Source organism: Uloborus diversus, chromosome 7 (assembly GCF_026930045.1).
Source record: "Uloborus diversus isolate 005 chromosome 7, Udiv.v.3.1, whole genome shotgun sequence".
NCBI classification, from domain to species: Eukaryota; Metazoa; Arthropoda; class Arachnida; order Araneae; family Uloboridae; genus Uloborus; species Uloborus diversus.
The window spans coordinates 132,701,756-132,723,535 of record NC_072737.1 but is presented as its reverse complement, the minus strand read 5'-3'; the positions used below and the strand labels follow the sequence as shown (position 1 = coordinate 132,723,535).

The following is a 21,780-nucleotide window of genomic DNA, read 5'->3' as shown; positions in this document are numbered from 1 at the left end:
CCATAGTCTAGTTTTAGAAACCCCATGCAGTACCTTTCCATTTACGCTGTGTTTCGGGTAACCCCAACGGACTCTAAGAGCTATAAATAACTCGAGAAACTAGAGCTCAATTTATCAACAGTTAGGATTACTTTTTGCCGGTGGGTTTAATTTATGAAGTGGGCTTTTGACAATTGTTTCATCACAGTCCGTCTTGTCTTCTATTTCAGCAAATGCAGCAGCTATAAATTTTTGTAGCTTAGGTGGCAGATCATCAACATCTAATGATGACCACTGATGACGATCTTTATTGAATGTTGATTTGTATAGCTGACTCATAGTTAAAGATTTCTTTGGCGTTATTTCTGAATCGCTGTGTAATGTTCGAGATGTATGTAAAAGTGATGGAGATGCTGAGCTGTTCCTTGAATCACTGTAACGACTGCAGCTGCTCATGCTCTCACGTCTATCAAATTTCAGATCTAGCAAGGAAAATATGTATTTAGAAAATAAAATCAAAATGAAAAACTATAACTATATAAAACTTTGAACACAGAAATGAAAGTAAGAGATTGTGATAACTAAAGTTAAGTACTTATAATTTTTGTATTTTAAACGTTGTTTTTATCCTTAGACAAAACATTTTATCATTTTAATACATAAATCACTGGAAACAAATTTTAAATAACCAAACATAATCAATTTGCGATAGCTAGAATTCCTATAACTCAAATAATTACTATAACTCGAATTTTTTAACAGGTCCCAATCCCTTTGTCTTCAATTTCATGTTAATTATCTTCCATATCTTGAAATTTACTTCTGTTAACTTGAAGGGATTGGTTTTAAAATGACTCAAAATGTGAGTAACAAGAACAGGAAATACTTTCAAGTAAAAATTTGAAAATAATTTATTCTTCTCTTGCAATTCTTGCATAGAAAATCTGAAATTCAAAAGAACATCAGTTGAAGTGTGCAATAAAGGAATAACACGGTTTCTGTTGCTGTATTGTTTGAACTTAAGTGTGCATGAAGCATCAGTAAGGAACGGTTTACGAAAGTTTGACTTCTTCAATGAAACTAACACTTTGAGAGACAGTAATTATTAAAGTTGAAGAAAACTTTAAAAGACGTTGAAGAAACAGATGGCAATTCATATCAATCAATGATTTAATCAACCATAAAATTTGATTAAAACATCAAAGTTTGCCAGGATAAGTTCATACAAACCACAAGAGAAAACAAATGAGCTGCTGAAGAACTATTTGTGAAAAAGCTTCAGTAATTACTGTTGAACGAATCTCCAAACTATTTACTGCAACTTAAAATGACAGATTATCCTACAAGAATGAAATATGAATTTAAAAAATGATTTGTTTTGCTTTTTGTTTCATTCTAAATGTTTTAACTTAAACTGTGGAAATTTTCATTAATAAAATAATTTATACGTCCTGTACCCAGTAGCAGAAACAGCGTGACAATGCGACATCCGTCGCGGACTCTAGAGAACATCTGCAGACTATTCCTTAGTTGAGGAATAAAAAAATTAAAATTTTAAAGAAAAAACATCTTGCATTTCAGTCAGGGATGGGTATTGGACTGTCCAAAATTGGTTAAGGACAGAACAGATGGTTTTTACCCTCCAAAACTGTCTAAAAGTGTCCAAAAGTGTTAAACTGTCAAAAGTATGCCAATGCTAAAAGAGTAATCTAATCAGTTTGTATTTATTGCAATATTCGTAATGCAAAATATAAATATAATTAAGCTTTAATTAATGAGTATTTGATAATATTTTTCCCCAAAATGTTCATTCAAAAAATATTTTACTTAAAAAAATTGTCACTATCTCTATTACATAAAAACTTCCTCAGGTAACAATTGGTACAGTTATGAAAGGAAATTCACAACACTAAAAATACAACTAATTTCAAATCCATTCATAACTCAAAGGAATGTTATTAAATGTGCAATATTTAGGGGCAGCAAAGGAAAAAACTTTCTTTAATTGGTTTTTGCATGTAAGTTTTACATGATGTTTCAACGAAAATTATTTTTTTTAATTGTAGATAAAAGAACAATAAATTGATGATTAAATGTATGCACTTTAATACAATACATTCTGTAAGTACAATGAACAAAAACTACAGTAACTTGAGAATTTTTAGAAACAAATTATTGACATTTTCCTAAAGTAGTCAGGTGGTAATTTTGTTTTAGATCATTTCAGTTCAAAAATTGTCATTTATTGCATTTAAAATAATTATTGCACTATATTTTGAACACTTCTATTTGCACACATGCATAAATGTCGAAAGATTTGGTTACTATTATGCGGGGAAAAAATACCGATTGAAATATTTAATGAAGTATTAAACTTCTATGTAACTAGATTAGAATCAGCTGTATAAATAAGTTACACATACTGGAATATTCATTATTGAATAAATATTCAATGTAAAACATAACTTTGACACATTTTGTACTGTTTTTGATATTTTCTCACAAAATACAGTTTCTCTAAAAATGTTGTTTTGGACAGGACGGTAAAACCATGGTAGTTACCGTGGTTTTTACTGTAGCGTCCAAAACCCTGCCATCCCTGATTTCAGTATACGAATATTTGTATCACATTTTCAGGGATATGGTTCACAGGTTGTATGTATTTGTATTAGCATCTTATTTTCAAGCGTTTATTGCACTGATTGAGATTTTATGATCATTCTATAGTTGGTTTATCTTACAGATTATTTTTGGGCTTCTTAATCTGTGTTGGAGACTGTTAAAAAAAATCTGCTATCCGGGTTCTGTAGTTTTATCAGTTGCATAAAAATTAATTAAGAGATTTTAGGTGTTTTGTACTAAAATATTGGAAACCAAAACTAATGATAAATCGAACTAATGAAAGAACTGCTACATGAACAATATATAAATGAAAGAAAAGGTTGACATTGGATGTGGGCACTGAATACCTTTTTTTTTATTTATTTATTTACAATCAAGCTTTTGCATATAAGAATTGCAGTCTAGGGTGTTAAAACTATTTGAGACATATATTTATTTCTTTGGGGGGAAAAAACTGAATATCACTGCACTGCACATGTGAAATGTTTGAAACATATTAACAAAGAATTAACATTATCATGATTAGTTTATTTAACATATAACAAAACTATTTCATTGAAAAACTTAACATGCTTGAAAAATATGTAAAACAAATTACCTTGTGCAAAATGGACAAACCTAAAGATAGGTTTTTTTTTTCGCAAGATAACTTTAAAGTTCAAAGTAACAAGATGAAGTAAAAATCCATAACTAAACTATAGCATAAAAATCAATGAAAACATGAAATTTATTTCTGTTTCTGAATATTTCAAAAGAATTTTTAAATGTGCAATTTCCAAAATAAACATTCTCAAAACCTCATTTATATTATTTTGCCAACTATTGAACTTTCTGTTTTTGCTTCAATCACATTCTTTTAAAAGTTAATAGGACTCGAATTTTAATGTTAAAGAAAATCCTGCTTGTTTACTGCCACCACTATTTATAACTTCTTACACAATTTGAAAAATTATTGCACTGTGCAAGACATGCTTTATACAACAATATATGTTGCGCCCAACTTAAGAACATTTTTTTGAAGTAGAGTTAATTCTGATTTTCTATTACTTAAATTTTGAACCCCTCCTCCCCTCCCACCCTTTTTTTTTCATTGGATCTCATCTCAAACACTTGATTTTACTGAAAGAAAAAAATCATTTTAACTCTCAGAAAAGATGGGAAAGCATTTGATAGGGCCATTTATTAGCAAAGAAAATTGCATATAGAATTGCATTTACTGTCTGACCATTGATTATATGGAAAGGTTAATATTCAGTTTATAGGCCGAAATGGACGAATGTATTAGTTTTGCAGGGGTGGTAGTTTGATTGTTACAAATGTGAACTTTTGTCTTTTTCTACGCAGTTTTGTACAAATGACAATTTGTTCACTGCAATCATTTTTTAAATCTATATTTCATCTATATTCTTACTACAAAAAATATATATTTTTTACAACATAATTTTGAGCTTACCATTTTGACTTTACATTACCTGACTAAATGAAAACATTGAATTTTCTTTTTGTTGTTTCCATAAAAACTGTTTGTTTCTGCTCTTTTCCAACTTAGAGAATGCAATAAATTAATTAGGCACTAGTGGCATCATAAAACATGTGCATCAAAATCCCATTGCTATTTTTCCTTTTCCCTGCTAGATTCATTCAGATGGAATCGTCTTAACTTGGCCGACTGTCAAATTACATATAATCCATGGTTAAACCTCAAACGGTACAGAAAAACTTCAACAGAACACTTGTAATTTAGCATCAAATATGTAATACCTTTGACTGAATAATCTTTAGTAGGTAAAATGTCCAAATCACTGAATCCAGAATTTGTCCTCAGATCTGCACTCAGCTCTGAGACTGAACACTGATCATCACTTCTAATGCTTTGATCATCCAGTATAATTTCAGGAGAATCCTCTTTCCTCTCATTATCAAGCGATGAGAGAATGGAATGAAGAGGGGAGCTTTTCTCAGCAGAACGATAGTTGTCATGTTCACAGTCATGAAACAAAAGGGATAGTTGTGCTGCAATGGAGAGAAAAGGCATTTTTAACAACTGTGCATCAAAACAAAAAGTGAAGTTCAAAAGACTTGAAGTTTTTATATTTTTAACTAGTGGTACCCGCAGGGCTTTGCCCATAGTTGAAAATTAAAAGGTCATTTGGTTCGCCTGTATATTTACAAATAATGGATGACAAATTTCTCGCCAATTGGCTATGTTCATCCGCTCTCCCATTCCATGTAATGATAATTTCGTAATTTATCTGTCCATCTTGTGATAATTTTGCTCCGGAAAATGTTCTTAAAATTGAAATAGAAGAAGAACAAAATCGAATTTTCGAAAAATCGCATTGAGGTGCACACCCCCATGCTACAAACTAACTTTGTGCCACATTTCATGAAAATCGGCCGAACGGTCTAGATGCTATGCACGTCCCAGAAATCCAGACATCCTACAGACATCCAGAGAGAGAGACTTTGAGCTTTATTATTAGTAAAGAAAGTAGTTTAGTTTGGGTACAACTCCCCAGATGGGTGACATACAGGGCAAACCGACCCCATCCCTCGCAGTGATGCTACTGCCTTATATCTTTTAATACTTAAATCAAAAGAAAAATGCAATAACAGCACATTTTACAATCATAAATCATGTACACAATAATGGACAAATTTGATGCATCAAAACATATCACTTCACTTTATGCAGAAATTAAAAGAACTAAATAATAAATCATATAAAACACTGAAATGACTAACTAACTTACTAGGGTCAGGAACTCTCCACAATGAGGAAACTTCCATCGATTTTATTTTTTCTTGGAGTTCCTTAACTCTATTCCCAAGAATTCTAAATATAAAAATAAAAATATATAAATTAAATAAATACATAAATAAAAATAATATTAAAACAACCTTTTTATATCAACTCAATATGATTTTTTTAAGTAAATTTTCATAAACAAAATATTTCAATCTCTAATCGAAATTTCATTATTTCCAGGTATATTTTTTGCCAATACAAGTGGCAATTCTCAAAAAATTAGTCTGTGTGGAAATGTTTCTTCATATCAGGCATTTTTTAGGAGGATACCAACTATGTATCATAGTCACAGCAGAACTTTTTTTTACCCTATTTTGTGTGTGTGTGTGTTTTTTTTTTTTTTTTTTTTTTTTTTTTTTTTTTTTTTTTTGACATTTCAAACAAGATCCAGGAGACCCCCAAACATAGCTTGATCTAGAACAGAATTCATTTCCTGCAAGAAAACCAGGCAATTTGGTGCAGGAATATCATAGGTATCAGAAAGATCCTGCACAATGGAACAGAAAGATGACGAGTTTTTAATCTTGCGTTTGTCGACTTACAATAGTTTAGAGCATTACTTCTCCAACAAAGTTTAAGGCACTTCTTAGTCAACTTTGGGCTTAAAGGCTCAAGGGTCGATTTTGCACAACCATTAATCACCTAAGACATAATAATTGAATAAATAACCTTTGTGCTTAGAAATAAAGAATAGGTATAACAACATTTTAACCCAAAACATAACAGGTTACAGCAGCCACGTGCTCAAGGGTTTCAAGGAATCCCTTTTTCAATGCAACAAAGAGTGAGCTTTAGGATGCAGTTGCAGTCATCTGAGAAAAGCAACCTATCATAGTGATGGCTATTGATAGTCTATCCATCCATCTTCATTGATTATACTTAAAAAAACTTTCCAATAAACCTGAAAAAAACATTCTTAATAGAGCTTTTAACACTAAGAATTTGGTTGCTTGGCCATTCTTTCCACCAATTAGTTTTCAGATTGCTAAGATTCTTAAGTGATTTTTATTTTTTTCCTATAAATAAACAAAATTTCTCTCCTCTTAGAGATTCAATTCATCCTCTTTTGTTGTGGAATTTTAAAAATTAATTGTAATTGTGGGCTTGCATACATTGGACAGACCTGGTGCTCTTTGAAATTTTACTAGAAAGAAACTAAAATCTATGGGGAAAAAACTACAGCTTAATAGATCTATCATTGCTCAACACTGTTGGGATTCAAATCACTCATTTAATTTCAACTCTTATCAAATTATCCAAAATTACCCCAATTTGTCAAACCTTGATTTTGGGGAATCTTTCCACACTCTGAAGAACTGGTCAATTTTGGTTAAGGATCTTACTGCAATACTATATTTTCTTCAGTTTGGCTTCCATTTTTATAAATGGTTTTTGTTCACTATTTTTTGATGTAACTGACACCTTCCTGTCATCAACTATTCCAGTTATTTATCTATGCATTTTCTTATTAATATTTTTAATAGTCTGCTTGCATGTTTTGTTTTGTGATCAAACGAATTTCAACTGCTTTTCCTTCATTTTGTTCCTTTCTGCCTTTCTCTAAATGTTATAGTTTTTCCAATACATAATTTTTCCTGACTGTAAAGTACTTGCTACTTTATTCGGAATTAATTTCATTAATATGACAATATTTATTGTTTAGCGGATTTTTGGAAATTCATTATTTAAGAGGATACATCAAAATCATATTAAATAATCAAAGTAAACAACTATGAAACAACAAATTTTTAAATGGTAAATGTAGTTCCAAATTTCAATAACTTCTAACGTATTTATAAGTTATAGTTCTGTAATGTAAACATAGATACAGTGTTGTAGGGATAGTTTTTTTCTTACCGGAATTTAAGAATGAAGAAATAAAAATGTATATAAAATTGCCATTGTCATAATGCTTTGTTTATCAACCAACGAAAAAGGGGGGATGGATACTTCTTTAGAAAAAGGATTGAATCCTACACAATACAAGCAACAATAGTTTAAAAGCACATCAAGCATAAATTAGAAAATTGAACTCCTTTTTCAATGCAAAGGAGTGAGTTTTTGGATGAAAATTGGAGGTTTATCCATAAGCCTTAAAAGTTTAACTACTACCTGTAAATTTTATGGATGATCTGTAAAAGTTGGCAAGCCTGGAAAAGTCATCCGAGAAAAGCTCAGACTTTTCTTCAGACACCTTTTCTTGGATAACTTTTCATCCTAAAGCTCTTTTCTTTCAATTGAAAAAAAGAGTTCCTCAAAACCCCAAAATAGATGTCCGCAATCAATTTGCTAATTTGTGCTCGACATATATTGCTTACTGTTGTTATTTTGTTGCATAAAGGTTTATACTCATTTTCTATGCAATATAATTGTGCAAAATTTTTATACATTAAAAACTCTTATTGATAAGTTTAAAAAAAAATTACACATCATTTATTTCTCGTCACTATATAGAGTATTAAAATAAACACTAATGCCAAATACCAAACAAATTTGATAAGTGTGGATAATAGGAATGTGGCATTACTGTTTTCACCTTGCACTAGTTTTAGCTTACACATTTTTGAAATGACGCTATTTATTATACGGTTTGAAAAGATTTTTTTTAGATGACAATTTTAGGAAGAATTCCGATACAGAATTAAATTAGAGTGCTTCAGAGAAAAATTAAAATTTTCATACAAACTAAATGATATTACTTGAAACAATCTTCTGAAATGTTGTTTCTCCTAGTAAAAAAGCACTAGAATTTCCCTAGGCAGTCATTTAGGAGGGGCTAATTCCTCCCCCCCCCCCCACTTTAAGAAATCAATGTAAATTGAACCTATCTATATGGAATGTTGATGGTTCAGAAAAAAAAATTGAGAAATACAGGTTTCGAGATATGGAGGTTTTGATTTTTGCATATAAATCTAGTTTCTATACTGTCAGTAAACTGAATAAATAAATTAAATACAATTTCTAATGATTTAATGCAATGCCATAATGCATACCTCAATGAAAAAAAAAATCTGTTAACAAAGTTTGATGATTGACAGTTTTATTTTTATCTACAGTTCTTTTTAATTTCGCAAGCACTGTAAATTCTGTGTCTTAAACAGTGAAAAGAAAACTAGGTTGTACTTCAAATTTCCTTAGAAGCGAACTTTGAGCTTCCAAAAATGGGTTTTATGTATGAAGTATTCGAGAAAAGCAAGGAAAAAAGTATGAGAAATTAATTGAGATTGCAGGGAAATTAAAAAAATTCTACATATGCAGTTTTTCAAGATACACAGGTTTCAAGATAGACAGGTCTGACTTATTCACATTGATGTGGGCATGTTCTTATGTATTTTTGATATATCACTATAGTGATTGTCACAATACACTTTACCTCTTTTGGAAACGTTTGAAATGACAGGCTTGAATAGTCATACTGGTGCGCTCTGGTCCCACTACACCTAAGACACCATCTTAATGTTTGACAGAATGATATGATTCTGAAGAAGAGTGGGGGAACATGTTCTCTAAATATGTTATTAAACAATCAAACTCTTTAATTTCTTAATGGTAAATTAACATACTTCGAAGCATGAAAAGAACAGAAAATATTTTCACACATACTTTTTTTCAGGAAAAACTAAACTTACTTATTCGTTTTCTTTTGATGAGAAAGAGCAATGCTCTTGTCACTCAATGCTTCTAACAAGGTGATAACTAAATTGCGAAATTCAGTAGCATTTGAGGACTTATTCATCAAATCAAGAAAAGGTTTATTCTGTAATAATTGTTCCACTGAAAAATAAATGAATAAACAATTAAATTACAGTCTGAGACATACAGAATTATTTACAGCTCACTTGATCTACTAAGTACAGATAAAAAGTTTTGGCTGCCATATATTAAGTGCCTAATATAAGGAGTGAGACATAAAATGGCGAAATGTAGTTGAAAGTACAAATTAAAATGATAAAAAGTGACTTAAAATTTGCTAGCAGCTATTTTGCGCCAAAAAAAGGGAGCCTCTTTTTAACTCAATAAAAGAGGTCCCAGGCAAATATATATATATAAAAAGAAAAGAAAAGAAAACAGACATAGAAACAAATATGTGTCAAAAGAGAACATACATAGAAGAGAAAATATGGGTAGCCAAAAATAAAAAAAGTTCTATCATCCAAAAGGCAGGACAACGGCAATCGAGGTATAATATAAGATATGGAAAAACATAAAAGTACAGATTTCCAAGTAGTAACTAACAAAATGGCATTTAACAAGTTTTTAACAAGCTAAGCCCCAAATGCAAGCTTTTAGTTTTGGGGGACATCATAAATGTCACTTTGGGCATAAACAGGAGTCTAGGCCAATTTTTAAAAATATGTCGTCACAAAATGCTGCTTGGGCATTTTTTGGCCACTTAAAGTGAAGTCATGACCCCGCTGACTCCCTCTCTGAATCCACACATGGCCAAATGAGACAAAGTTCTGAAAAAGTCCAAATAGAATACAGTGGAACCATATAAATGACTTTAGCCGAAGAAAACTGGAAAGTGAAATCACATGACCCGCAATGCTGAGCAATGGAAAAGGGTCCTAAATCATGATTGTTGACATAATTTTCATTTCCTTACAGAAACTAAATGCAAGCTTACTTTGATTTATATAAGATACACCACATTTAACAGAAGTATTGTAGCTAAGCAATTTTCACGCTACCTGATTTTTCTTTTTCTTTGCAATTTTCTTTGCTACCTGATGACTTACTTTTGGGAAAAAAGGCAAAACATGTGTTACATGAATAACATAAGAGTTACATGAATGATCTAATACACTGGTTTCCTTTAAAATAACAGTATTTTTTAATTTGATGTAGATGGAATCAAACTCGTAAGTAGAATCTCCCATTCACCCAACTCATGTATTAAATGGAGTTTAAATCATTTGATGTGTTCTTATACATGATAAAAATTGCAAATACAAAGAAAACTTTGAAAAATAATAATGCTCAAACAATATTTTGTGACTGAATTCTTGTACTCTCTTTTCATGCATAATTTCATCTTCAAAAATAATTCTTTCATTAAGTACCTTTTTTGAATTTGATGTAAAAAATTAAACCTTTAGTAAGACGTTCTAAACAGCAAACAAAAACTTTTTAATGTATTATTTAATTGGGAATTCAAAATTTTTCAGCAAACAAAATTAAAAAAAAAGATTTAAACATACACCCAGAGAAAAATTACCTTGTTTAGCACTTACAGCCAATCCTGAGGCAATAGTACTTCTCATTCCACCTTTTGCACGCTTTTTCTCCAAAAGGGCCTGAAATTTTAATCAAGATTTAATTTTGGATATTCTTTCCTTAAAGAAAACACACACACACACATTAGTATAATTAAAATATTTCTTTTATTTCTGAATCATTGTTTATCACAAAGCTTTTTGGTCACTTTTCATTAAACTAATACAGATACAATACAAATGTGACAACCAGAAACAGGCTCTAGGTCCAGCTAAGCTGGTCCTATTGGTCCCCAATGAAGGTCAATGGCCTCTTAAATCTGGTAAACTATTCCAAAAGCATAAAAACCCTACTAAAGTAGAAATTTATCCTAATTTCCAAGTCAGCCTAGGATTTTAATAGTTTAAAATGATACCCCCGCTTGTCCTACTTTCTGTGCAAAAATTTAACACATTAACATCTTTCATGTGATAAATTTAAACTACTGAATCATGTCCCCTCTGACTCTTCTTTGCTCCAAGCTACACATATTAAACATTTTAAGCCTTGTATCATAATCTAAATCAGAAAGTCCTTTTACAGCCTAGTAGCCCTTCTTTAAACCCTTTCCCCCCAAAAAAAAACTGTTATCAATTATTCTTACTTTGCACTTAGCAAGGGATGATGCCATTACAGCCTTTTCTTCTTCTACTTGTTTTATTCTTTCTTGAAGATATCTGAAGTAAAATTAGTTCATGGTTATTAAATTTCAACTTATTCAGTAAAATGCTGGATAAATAGCTTAAACAATGTACTTACTTATTTTCCAATAAAACACCATCAATATCAATTAATGTTCGCTGATCACCTCTCAAGATATAATTTAATTGTTGATTTAGTCTCTCATATTTATGTCGATATTGGTCTCTAGCAGTAACCAATTCCTCTTTTTCATCTAACACAGCTTGTAAATCTTGTGTTAATTGTTTGCACTAAATAAATAAAATAATTGCATAAATATTTCAACTAAATAAGAATAAGAAAATAAGGAATTTATATTCATCAATTACAATAAGTTGAAATATATTTTTAACTAATAATGAACTATGAAATCTTTGGCTTTATTAAAACACAGAGAGTGGTTTTATTTATTTTCAAGCAAAACATTTTATTATTACGACTAAAACTCGATTCTCAGTAAGCAAATAAGCACAGAAATTTCAAACTGTCCATTGTGCTGCAAAGGGTTCAAAATAGGGTTTCCAATCCCACATCGAATTCAGTTCCACGGGATTTCAGGATTGTGAGGAGCCAATCCCGCGGGATTGACTTTATTCCTCTGAAAATTTAATTCTAATGTTGAAGAAAAAGTTGTGCTTCTTAGGAATGATTGCTTTTGTTACTTGAATAAGTAGTCTTACCGAATTCTGCAACATTAACTGTAGAGCACTACAAAGTCAGATCCCAATTTGCAATTATCATTTGGTGTGCAAAAGTGTGCCATAAAAAAGTTGCTAGTTAGCAATGAGAAAGGATTTTTGATCAAAAAAGAATTCACTCGATGAAAATACATGCTATGGCTCTACTGCAGTTGGTTTTACTGAGATTATATAACTGTGGACATTTAGCAAAAGATTCCCATAAACTTACAAAAAATTCACAATACATTTCTTATTAAATGCACTGATACAATGACAAACGTTAACGAAGCCACAATGGTATTTTTAACGAAGTTAAATTGGATACAGCAAAACACTTATCCAATTGACATCGTTTATGTCCAAAATATGCAGTTCTTGAACAAAAATCATCCATAAGAAAAGCCAAATCTCAGAAGGTGCTGAAGTTAAAGGTCTTGAGTGCATTTCTTAAGCTAACAGAAGTGTTCCAATGTTTCATTCAGGTTACTCCAGTGGGTTTCGCAATCAGTAATACTTTTTCAATTTTGTTTAAAGCGTAATTTTCTGGATTTTAAACTTTAGTGATGGTTTTTAGAAATCCTTTCAAATTGAACAATGCATTTTCTCAACTGCTAAACGAATGAAAATGAAACCTCCCGAATGAGAATATCAATTTATTCTCAGAAAAATATGCTCTATTTGTATTGTGTTCTTCAATTGTAAATCACAGTTCATCATATTAGAGTTTTTCTCGCTCATCGTGCAGATGTACAAAGAAGGTGATTCAAACAACAGATGATGCTTGTAAATACAGTCCTTTTATGAGCGGCAAAAGCTGGTAAACGTTTGAGTGGAAAAATTTTGCGGGACTGGAAATCCCAGTTACTCTCAATCCCATGGGATTAATCCCGCTAAATATCATATGGGATCCCGCGGGATTCGAGATTGGAATTTTGGGATTGGAAACCCTAATTAAAAAGCAAAGTTGCTGACAAGTTGATTTCTTCCTTAGTTTGCATAGTGTTTTGTGGGTTTCAAATTTAGTTTCTCTACTTTTGTATTCAACAAAACAACTTTCTAGTTTTCGATGAGAATGCTTGCTCATGAAAAACAAGAAAACCTTTGAACAAAAGAAAATTTACCAGAGATATAATTTTTTGCTTAAAATCTGTTGAAAAATTATTTTTTGTTGAAAAATTAATTTAAGTTCATATTGCAGTTTTTAATGGTTTTTAGTTTAATGTCAATATTTCATGAGCAAAAAATACTAAACATTACTATTAAATAGGGTACAGAACTTTTATTGGTATATTTCAAAATTTATAGCCACCCCAAATTTTCGATTCCAAAAGTCACAGCTGCTAAAATAGCTCTATGAAACATTTAAAAAATAATAATGTCTTTAAAAAAAAGCGCTCCTTAAGCACGAAAAATAAAAAATAAAAATTTTATAATGTTTAACATATCATTTGAGAATATGAATTTCTAAACTGATCACAGGAAAGAATGCTCATAATTTACAAAAACTAAGTAAGTACCTAACTTTTATTTAAGTACTCATTTTAGTAAATGATCTTTATAGCCTTATTTTATTTATTTTTTTTTTCAAAAGTCAGGTATGAAAAATGACAATATTAGGGAAAAATCAATTACACAAAGATGAGGATGAGCTTTACAGCCATGGCAAAAACTTTTGAAAAGTTGCCTCCAAGCATGTCCAAATAACACAGCCTACTCCTATCTCTTTTCATTTTTGACTCTACATCCTATTTGCTCCCCCACCCATAGACATTTCTTTAAATTTGATGCCCCAAGCAAGTGTCTTATCTGCCTGAGCATAACCCAGCTCCTAATTACAATGTGCTTTTCATAATGCTGCAAAATTCTTCTCCTCTGAAATTCTTCTAAAAAAATGAAATAAGGGTAAAATAAAACTAAATCCCAGAAAAACAATAAAATGTAAAAATTTTGACATAAATTTCTGGGAATTTAAAATCGTATTTCTTTTGCTGTTTTCATGAATGAATATGAGTCAGTTCAACAAAATCAAGTTTAAACTCATCCATGTTTGTTTTTCCTTAACTTTAGACTGCTAAAAACTTTTATTTTCAACCTTATTAAGTTCTGCAGAGAACCTAAAGTGTATTAAATGTTCAAAAGCATGGACAAATTTACAACACAATTTGCAAAAAAATAAAAATAATTATAAAAATAAATGCAACCTTTAAATTTTGAGTTTCTAGTTGTTTTATCAAAGCTTCCTTTTCATTAAGAGAAAGAAAATTTTCAGATAAAGTCTCCCTTAGAGAATCAGCTTGATGCTTAGACAATTCTTCCCTCAGTAACTATAAGAGTAAAAGAAAAAGCAATTAAGTACACATAAAACAATAAGTGAGGCAAAACTATTTTGTTTTAAAATATCTCATTTGTATAAATAAACAGATTTATAAAAAAAATAATCAAAAACTAGTGCAGAGAAGGGCTGCGAAGTTGGAGGGAAAATGACTGACAATAGGAATTTTAGAACCTTCGATTCCGACTCCTTGACCCCAAAATCAGTCAGCCCCCAACCCTGACTCTGCAAGCACTGTCAGAGTTGTGGACTTTGGGGGAAAATGACCAACTCTGACTCTTAAAATTTTAAATGTTTGACTCAAGACTCCAACTCCTTTACCCCAAAATCAGTCTGACTTCACAGCCTTGGTGCAGAGTATAATTACCATCTGAAATATATATTTTTTTATATTTCTCAACATTTAAACAACTTCCTTCCAAGCAATAAATCTTACTTTCTGAAAGTAACGAAGAAAACCATTCATATCAGAGTTTTAAATTATCACAAGCATGAATACAAATAACTTGGAAAACAGTTGAAAAAATAAATCAGAAGAAAATTACTTGATCAGACAATACTTATCTAAAGTAGCGGATTTACAGGTTTGGGAGCCTGACACAATGAATTTTAAGGGGGACCTTAGAGATGTATAGAACTATGAAACAAGGGCAGATTCAAGGGAGGGTCAAAGAGTCAGATGACTCCTTGTGATCAGAAACACTTTTCATCAGTTATGCAGCCACTCGCATAAAATGGAGATGGTATAAAATATAAACCTTTCAGTAAAATAAGTGAAAACCTTTTTTTCTTTAATTTTTATTACTACAACTCAAATTCAAAATAATAGAATACCTTTCACTTTTTAAAAAAAGTTTACTCTAACCAAATATAAGTGCAAATTAGGTATTTAAATGAACATGCCACCTTTCTTAGACCTTAAAGTGTACCTTTCAGTTCAAATATACTTAATTAAAAAATATTAGACAGAATAAACCAAATATTTATAGTGATGAGGGTTTTAATTGAGTCAAAAAATTAAAATATTTTCATCTAAAGAGGGAAAAACATTTTCAAAAGAAACAACATCAATGCTTGAATGCGTCATTTTTGCTGGCTTCAATGCTTTAATCCTTTCACACACGGATTCAACCACTTATTTACATTTATCGCTTCTGACACCGTTTCCATACCATCTTCAATGTGGCAACAAGTTCAATTTTGTTAGCGAGCACTAGATCTTGAACTGCTTTCTTTAGATATGGCGGTACCCACAAATTCTTGGTCGTACTGAGATCGGTAGAGTTGCTTGAACAGTTTGTTACCGAAATTCCTCTTTCTGGTTTAAACTTAACTAGTCAATTTAGAGATGCGACACAGAGTAGAATCTTGCCGAAAGATAACATGGATAACTGAATGTGTCACTGCTGTGCCTCAGATGAAGTATCATGCAGAATTATTGATAAACAGCGGAAGTCACAAATTGTTTTATTATAACATACATGCAATGGCCCAAATCTGACAGACCTCTTGCACTCACATGCCATAAAGGATGTCTCAAATTTGAGAGAACATCTTACACAAGATCTCTCATACACTTTACTTTTAAAACGTCAAACCAGAACACCTTTTTTGTTCATAGATATTTCAAAAAAAGATTCATCACTGAATATAATATTTTTTCAACCTTGTTGTCCCTTTATGGGCTTCTCTTACTCCAGGAGAGTCATGCACATTTCTGCTTCATGTTTCTCTTTGGTTTTACTTCGTAGATCTGGAACTGCAGTTTATGCAACCGTCCAAGTGTAATTGGCATGGATACGATAACTATAGATTCTTTCCAACACTTGTGGACGTAAGAAGCAATTTTCAACGATTATTTTGGATCATTGGAGTTAATTTGGGTTCATCTCTGACAGGTGTTACAATCTTTCTACCTCACTTACTATGGTTACTTTTTAGCTAAGAATGATAATTAAAGCACGCAGGTTATTTACCAGAGGAAACAACTGTTTTTTCACTAAAATAGATAATACTTAGAGGATATATAGCACATAGAAAGATTACCTTGATGTCTCCATAAGCATCATCTAGTTGAAGTTTCAAATTTTCTGTTTTAAATTTCAAAGCTTTATTTTGGTCTTTTAACTCACATAACAAATGGGCCAGACTCTAAAGAAATAAAACAAACATGAGTTCAAAAAGTTGAATGTTGCAGAATTAAAGTACTGAAGAGAAATAAACTCATAAGTAGCTAAAAAGAAAGTCAGCTTCCCCTTTTGATGCAGCAAGTCGCATTCCTTTTCTATGTTATTCAGTAGGTTTTAACCCGTTCAGGACGAACGACGCGTCTTTGCGTCAGTGCTAGGTGGTTCTTCAGAGACGAAAAACGCATCCGTGCCTTACGGTAAGTAGTACGCAGCCGGCCTAACGACACTATTCTGCATTTTGGATTTGGAACGAAACGTTTACTATTAGATGCCGTTACTTATCCATGACTCATCCATGTTCCGTTCAAATGATTGCTCTCCTGCATTAGTATTTCTCTGTCTGACGTCAGAATGGGGTTTGTCAAGTGTCTGTGATTATTGGATTTCTTGAAAGAAAATATAAACATGTGCTTGCAGTTGAGAAGGGAAAACGTATACTCATTTTGAAGTGGCTCTTTCTAGTTTCGGTTCCATTTATAATGGGATTGAAGGGGAAATATTCTAGCAAGGGGTTTTACTTTTATGTTCATTTGGTAGCACATGGTGAACATGTTATCTTTCCCAGGAGGAAATATCTTAATTTATGACTGATCCATCTATGGATCTTTTGGGTCACATTGAAACTATAAATTATTTTTGTTGGAGTTCTTCATATAGTAGTTACTTTCAAAAATCATATGCTGAAAAAGAAGACAAAGAACTTAGACAGAGATGTGTAATTTGCTCAAAGCAGAATAAAAGACGTAACACTACATATGAGTGTAAAATGCTCAATGCACATTTATCTGTGCTTTGAAATTTTAAATGCGGCTTTAAAATATTAATTGTTACAATATTCTTCAAGTATTTCATAATATTAAGCGCAAATATTTTTCCTGTTTTGTAGAAAATATACTGTTTCATTTTGGTACTTTTAGTTATTGTAAAAAACAATATATTTTGCATTTTTATTGTTAAATATCAATTATTTTCATCCATTTTTTTTTTCGTTATGATTGAAGTTTTGATATATTTTATCATATATTAAAAAATGGTTTCATTTCTGCTTAAAGTATACATTTTGTCCATTATTATGTATGCGTATACTTTCCGAAATTGCGTATTAGGCTTAGCGGGAGAAATTGTCCGTGCCTGTGTGCACAGTCCGCGCGTAACAGCTGCCGTCCTGAGGGAGCGCTATCTTCTGCGGAATGCCGTCCCGAACGGGTTAACCAACAAGTGAATCAGTTATTTCAGAAAGGGCGTAAGTCCTACAAGAATCATTGGACTTACGCCCTTTCTGAAATAATCGAATCAAGTACATTTGCAAACAATGTCCTTAATTTAGTCTTCATTTTTTGATGGGTTGCTTATTACTGATTGAAAGAATGCTGATCTATTATAGCTGTATGATATAAATTAACATAAACTAGAATATGTAATGCAAAATTTATCAAATTACACTAACTATGCAAACATAAACTTCACAGTATAATATAAACTTCAAATATCCAGAAATGATTTGCATAATGTAAAAAAAATTGAAGGTCCCGCAATAATGCTTACTATCATAAAAATAACAAGTTTAAAAATAAAATAAAATATTTTTCATAATTTAAGTAAGTTAAAATATCTAGACTAACTATTACATATAGTAACAAAAGCACCAGTAGCAGAGCTTAAAACTGAAACTGTAATATTAGTACTTGAGAAAAAAGGGAAGAAGAAATGAAAAATGCTTTGCTACAATACACTACATATAGCAAAAGTGGCAATCTCTCACTTTGTAATGACAGAACACATATAAATTATCCACCAGATCTATTTAAGATCTTAATTTAAAATATGACAGTTATTCAAACAACTATAAAGTCTATAATAAGAATTTCTTTATCATTCATTTAAGTGCAACAGCTTCCCAGAGTTCAATGTTGTTTGTTTCATATTTTATTTGTAATATTTATATTTTCATATTAAATTTTGTGTAGCTTATCAGATGTATCTCACAAGGGCACGTTCACACTAATGATTTGTACTATGTTGCTTTTTTTTTTCCTGCATGACATCTATAGATGTATAGATAAATCTCAAACACAAAATATTAAAAGGAACCAACTTTCCAAACCATCGACTTGTAAATATTGTCAAACAATTTTTACGGTAAATTAGATGAAGAAAAATTAAACAGAATAAATGTTAAATATGTACATAAAATATTACAAAAAAAAATAAATAAACAAGAAGATCGCCCAAAACTAAGCAAGTCTACTTTCTGTACACTAAACCTAATTTTTAACAAACTATGTCTCTATCTCTGTCTGGGCTTAGGTTCCAAATTATTTCAAAAATACCCTTTTAATAGTTAAAACAATTATCTCAAAACAAAATATACCTTTAAATGTAAAAAAAAATCCTTTAAGCTATTACGAAAATAACAAATCCATTCCCTCAAACTATATGTTAATAATTAGATTTCAGTAATTTAGAACTTATTAATAATCTTAATAAGTTCATTTAAATAAATTATTGTAAGGTCATTAATAAGTTATTAAATTTAAATTAATAGGTTAAAATGAAATACATTTTTAATTTAAAGATGAAAGAGTAAATAATTACAGTCAATTCGCGATAACTCGAAGTCCGATAACACAAATATTACTATAACTCGATGTTTTTATCAAGTCCTGATCCCTTTGTCTTTAATTCCATGCTAATTATTCTCAATATCTCAAAGTTAACTTCCTTTAACTCAAAGTTTTTTCAAAGGTGACTCAAAATTTATTTCGAAAGAATCATTTCCGAAAAAAAGAAAGAAACAAACAAGTGACTATGAGAGAAAAATTCTTTCACATTCAATTGCAATTCCTGCACATTAGACCTCTAAAGCAAGGAGAACTCCTGTTGAGCCAATGTGCGATAAAGGAGTTACAGTTACATGTGCGGAAATTAGTATAGCTTGTTTTCTTTTCTTGTGTTGTACTGTTCACACTTAGACATGTTGCTGGACTACGAATCTGCTTTTAAGCTATCAACTCAACTGATTGTACCTTTATTCAAAGGCCGACGCTTTCCCCTTCATTCTTTAATTCGATCATTTGTTGATAAGTTCCGGAGAAAGAAAGATTTGTCTTTACTATAAAAGATGTATAAGCGAAAGATAAAAACCTTAGATTTAGAAAGTTAAGTAAATCTTAGTTATGACATTGAAAAGAATCCAACAATCAAAAAGAAAGATTCTTGAAAAGCAGTAAGAATCCATGATTCCAAATTTGAAAAGAATGAAGATGTGCACCTTTCCTGAAGTAGAATCGGCTCTATTCAAGTGGCTCCAGCAGTATAGAAATCAAGACCATGCCATTCCTATAAGTGGGTCTTTGCTGCGTCAGAAAGTAACAAATTTTGCTATATTACTGAACATAGGAATTTCCATGCCAGTAGGGCCGTCCGAAGCTCTGACTGTGCCCGGGGCGAAAGTTTCCTGGTGCCCCCCCAGAAAACTTTCTGTACACTAAGAACCCCCCCCCCCCTATACACACAGAAAAATCAAGTTAACTATAACATCACTGCATAATTTATATAAGAAACAAGTTCATTACTTGTGTTTTAATTTGTACTATGTATAGCCCTCTGATTGTTTGATTCATTAATATGTAAGAAGTTCAAGTGTGAAACATTAATGCCCCAAAAATTTTTCAAAAAATGGAAATGCTAAAAATCCAAATATTTATCTAGTAAAATGATATTGCACTAGATAAAAAAACTAACAATTAAAATTGCATTGGTTATTCATATTGATCAAACTAAGAACACAAGTAAATAAGTTGCTGATTATAAACAGAAAATGTATTTATTGCAGGAAGTTATATAAAAATTAGATTTCGATCTGGACTCATCCAATGATTTTTTAAAGAGTTTTTTGTGGTTTTACTTGTACCAACTTAATATTAACTTTCTTATGTGTTATAAACAAAGATGTTATTCTTTGCATCAAATATTTGTAAGTTTTAGGGAGAAGACCACAAACATTCAACAACATCGAAAATAGCTCAGAATTGCGTTTTTGGAAGGATTTGTGCAAAGGTCCCCATGCCGCCTTTCTTTAAAATCACAAAAAATGGGTTTTTTAAACAACTTTAAAAAAATTTAAGTGGAATTGCCCCTGAATGTAAAACATGGCTTAAATTTTTTGAACCATATTTTTCAACCATTTTCCTGGGAAATGATCCAGATTCTCCTGTCCATAAAATCTTCAAAGTTCGTCTAAAGTTGCGTTTTTCAAACTTCAATTACGAAAATTTGCAGGGGGAGAAGGAATTGATTTCAATCTATTTAAAAAAATAATCAATTGGAAACAGTTCCTAAGCTTCCTCCCTAACGTCAATAAATATGGCCTATAATAGCTTTTTTAAGGCTAAAATTGCGTTTTCAAAACTAGAAGTTTCAAACTTTTGACCTTTTTTCCTATCAGATCAAAAAAACCCTGTTTTTTGCTTTTTCAATGTGCCCCCTTGAAACTTTTTCTGGTTACGTCACTGCACACAGGGGCAGAATTCGAGGAAATTTGGTGAGAACTAGACAAAGGAGAAGTGTCTTTTGTTTGATTCTAAACAGTTATATTCTCAGAAATTGTATCTGCTTCAATGATAAAAAGCAAACTAATGTTGGGGAGATAGAGAGAGGAATATTTTGTGCCCTAGGAGAAAATAGAGAATCACTGCAATGATTCTCTATTTTGTGTGTCTGTGACTGTGTATCTATGATAGACAAAAGAGGACTCACCACAAGGTGCCCCTAATTTTATGCAATCGGTGCGTTTTATGCGTTTTATACGTGTGAATGTTGTCGTGTTCCGTTGAAATATGGGGCACCTTGTGTTGCCCCCTCATTTTGTAGTGCCCAAGGCGATTGCCTCACTCACCGCCCTCTTGGGACGGCCCTGCATGCCAGTGCTGAAAGGCTGGAGAAGTTCAAGATCAGACACAACTTCGTCTTCAGGACTTTTTACGAAGAAACTACATGTTGTGTGAAAAAACTTTTAAGTTCTTTTTTTTGTGTGTGTTATATGTACATATTAAATAAAATATCCGATTGTTTTAAATAATAAAATTTCGAAAACAGAAACTAGCGGTAAGTCGAACTTCCCATAAGTTGAAGTTTTTCATCGGTCCCATTAGATTCGAGTTATTGCAAATTGACTGTATCTTAAAACAAAATATACCTCTCAATGTATAAAAAAAAAAAAAATTAGCCATT

At 31.3% G+C, this 21,780-nt stretch overlaps 1 protein-coding gene across 1 annotated transcript in view; it reads right to left on the bottom strand.

Annotated features, from left to right (window-relative positions):
• Window positions 1–114: 114 nt before the first annotated feature.
• LOC129226888 (coiled-coil domain-containing protein 149-like) overlaps window positions 115–21,780 on the bottom strand; it is a 32,043-nt gene continuing 10,377 nt past the window's right edge. Inside the window, exons 4-12 of the mRNA XM_054861517.1 lie at window positions 16,406–16,510; window positions 14,229–14,351; window positions 11,426–11,598; window positions 11,271–11,343; window positions 10,629–10,707; window positions 9,040–9,193; window positions 5,355–5,437; window positions 4,363–4,614; window positions 115–461 (exon numbers count right to left, since the gene is read on the bottom strand). Of these exons, the coding sequence (XP_054717492.1) occupies window positions 115–461; window positions 4,363–4,614; window positions 5,355–5,437; window positions 9,040–9,193; window positions 10,629–10,707; window positions 11,271–11,343; window positions 11,426–11,598; window positions 14,229–14,351; window positions 16,406–16,510 (1,389 nt within the window). The remainder of the gene's footprint in view (window positions 462–4,362; window positions 4,615–5,354; window positions 5,438–9,039; window positions 9,194–10,628; window positions 10,708–11,270; window positions 11,344–11,425; window positions 11,599–14,228; window positions 14,352–16,405; window positions 16,511–21,780) is intronic.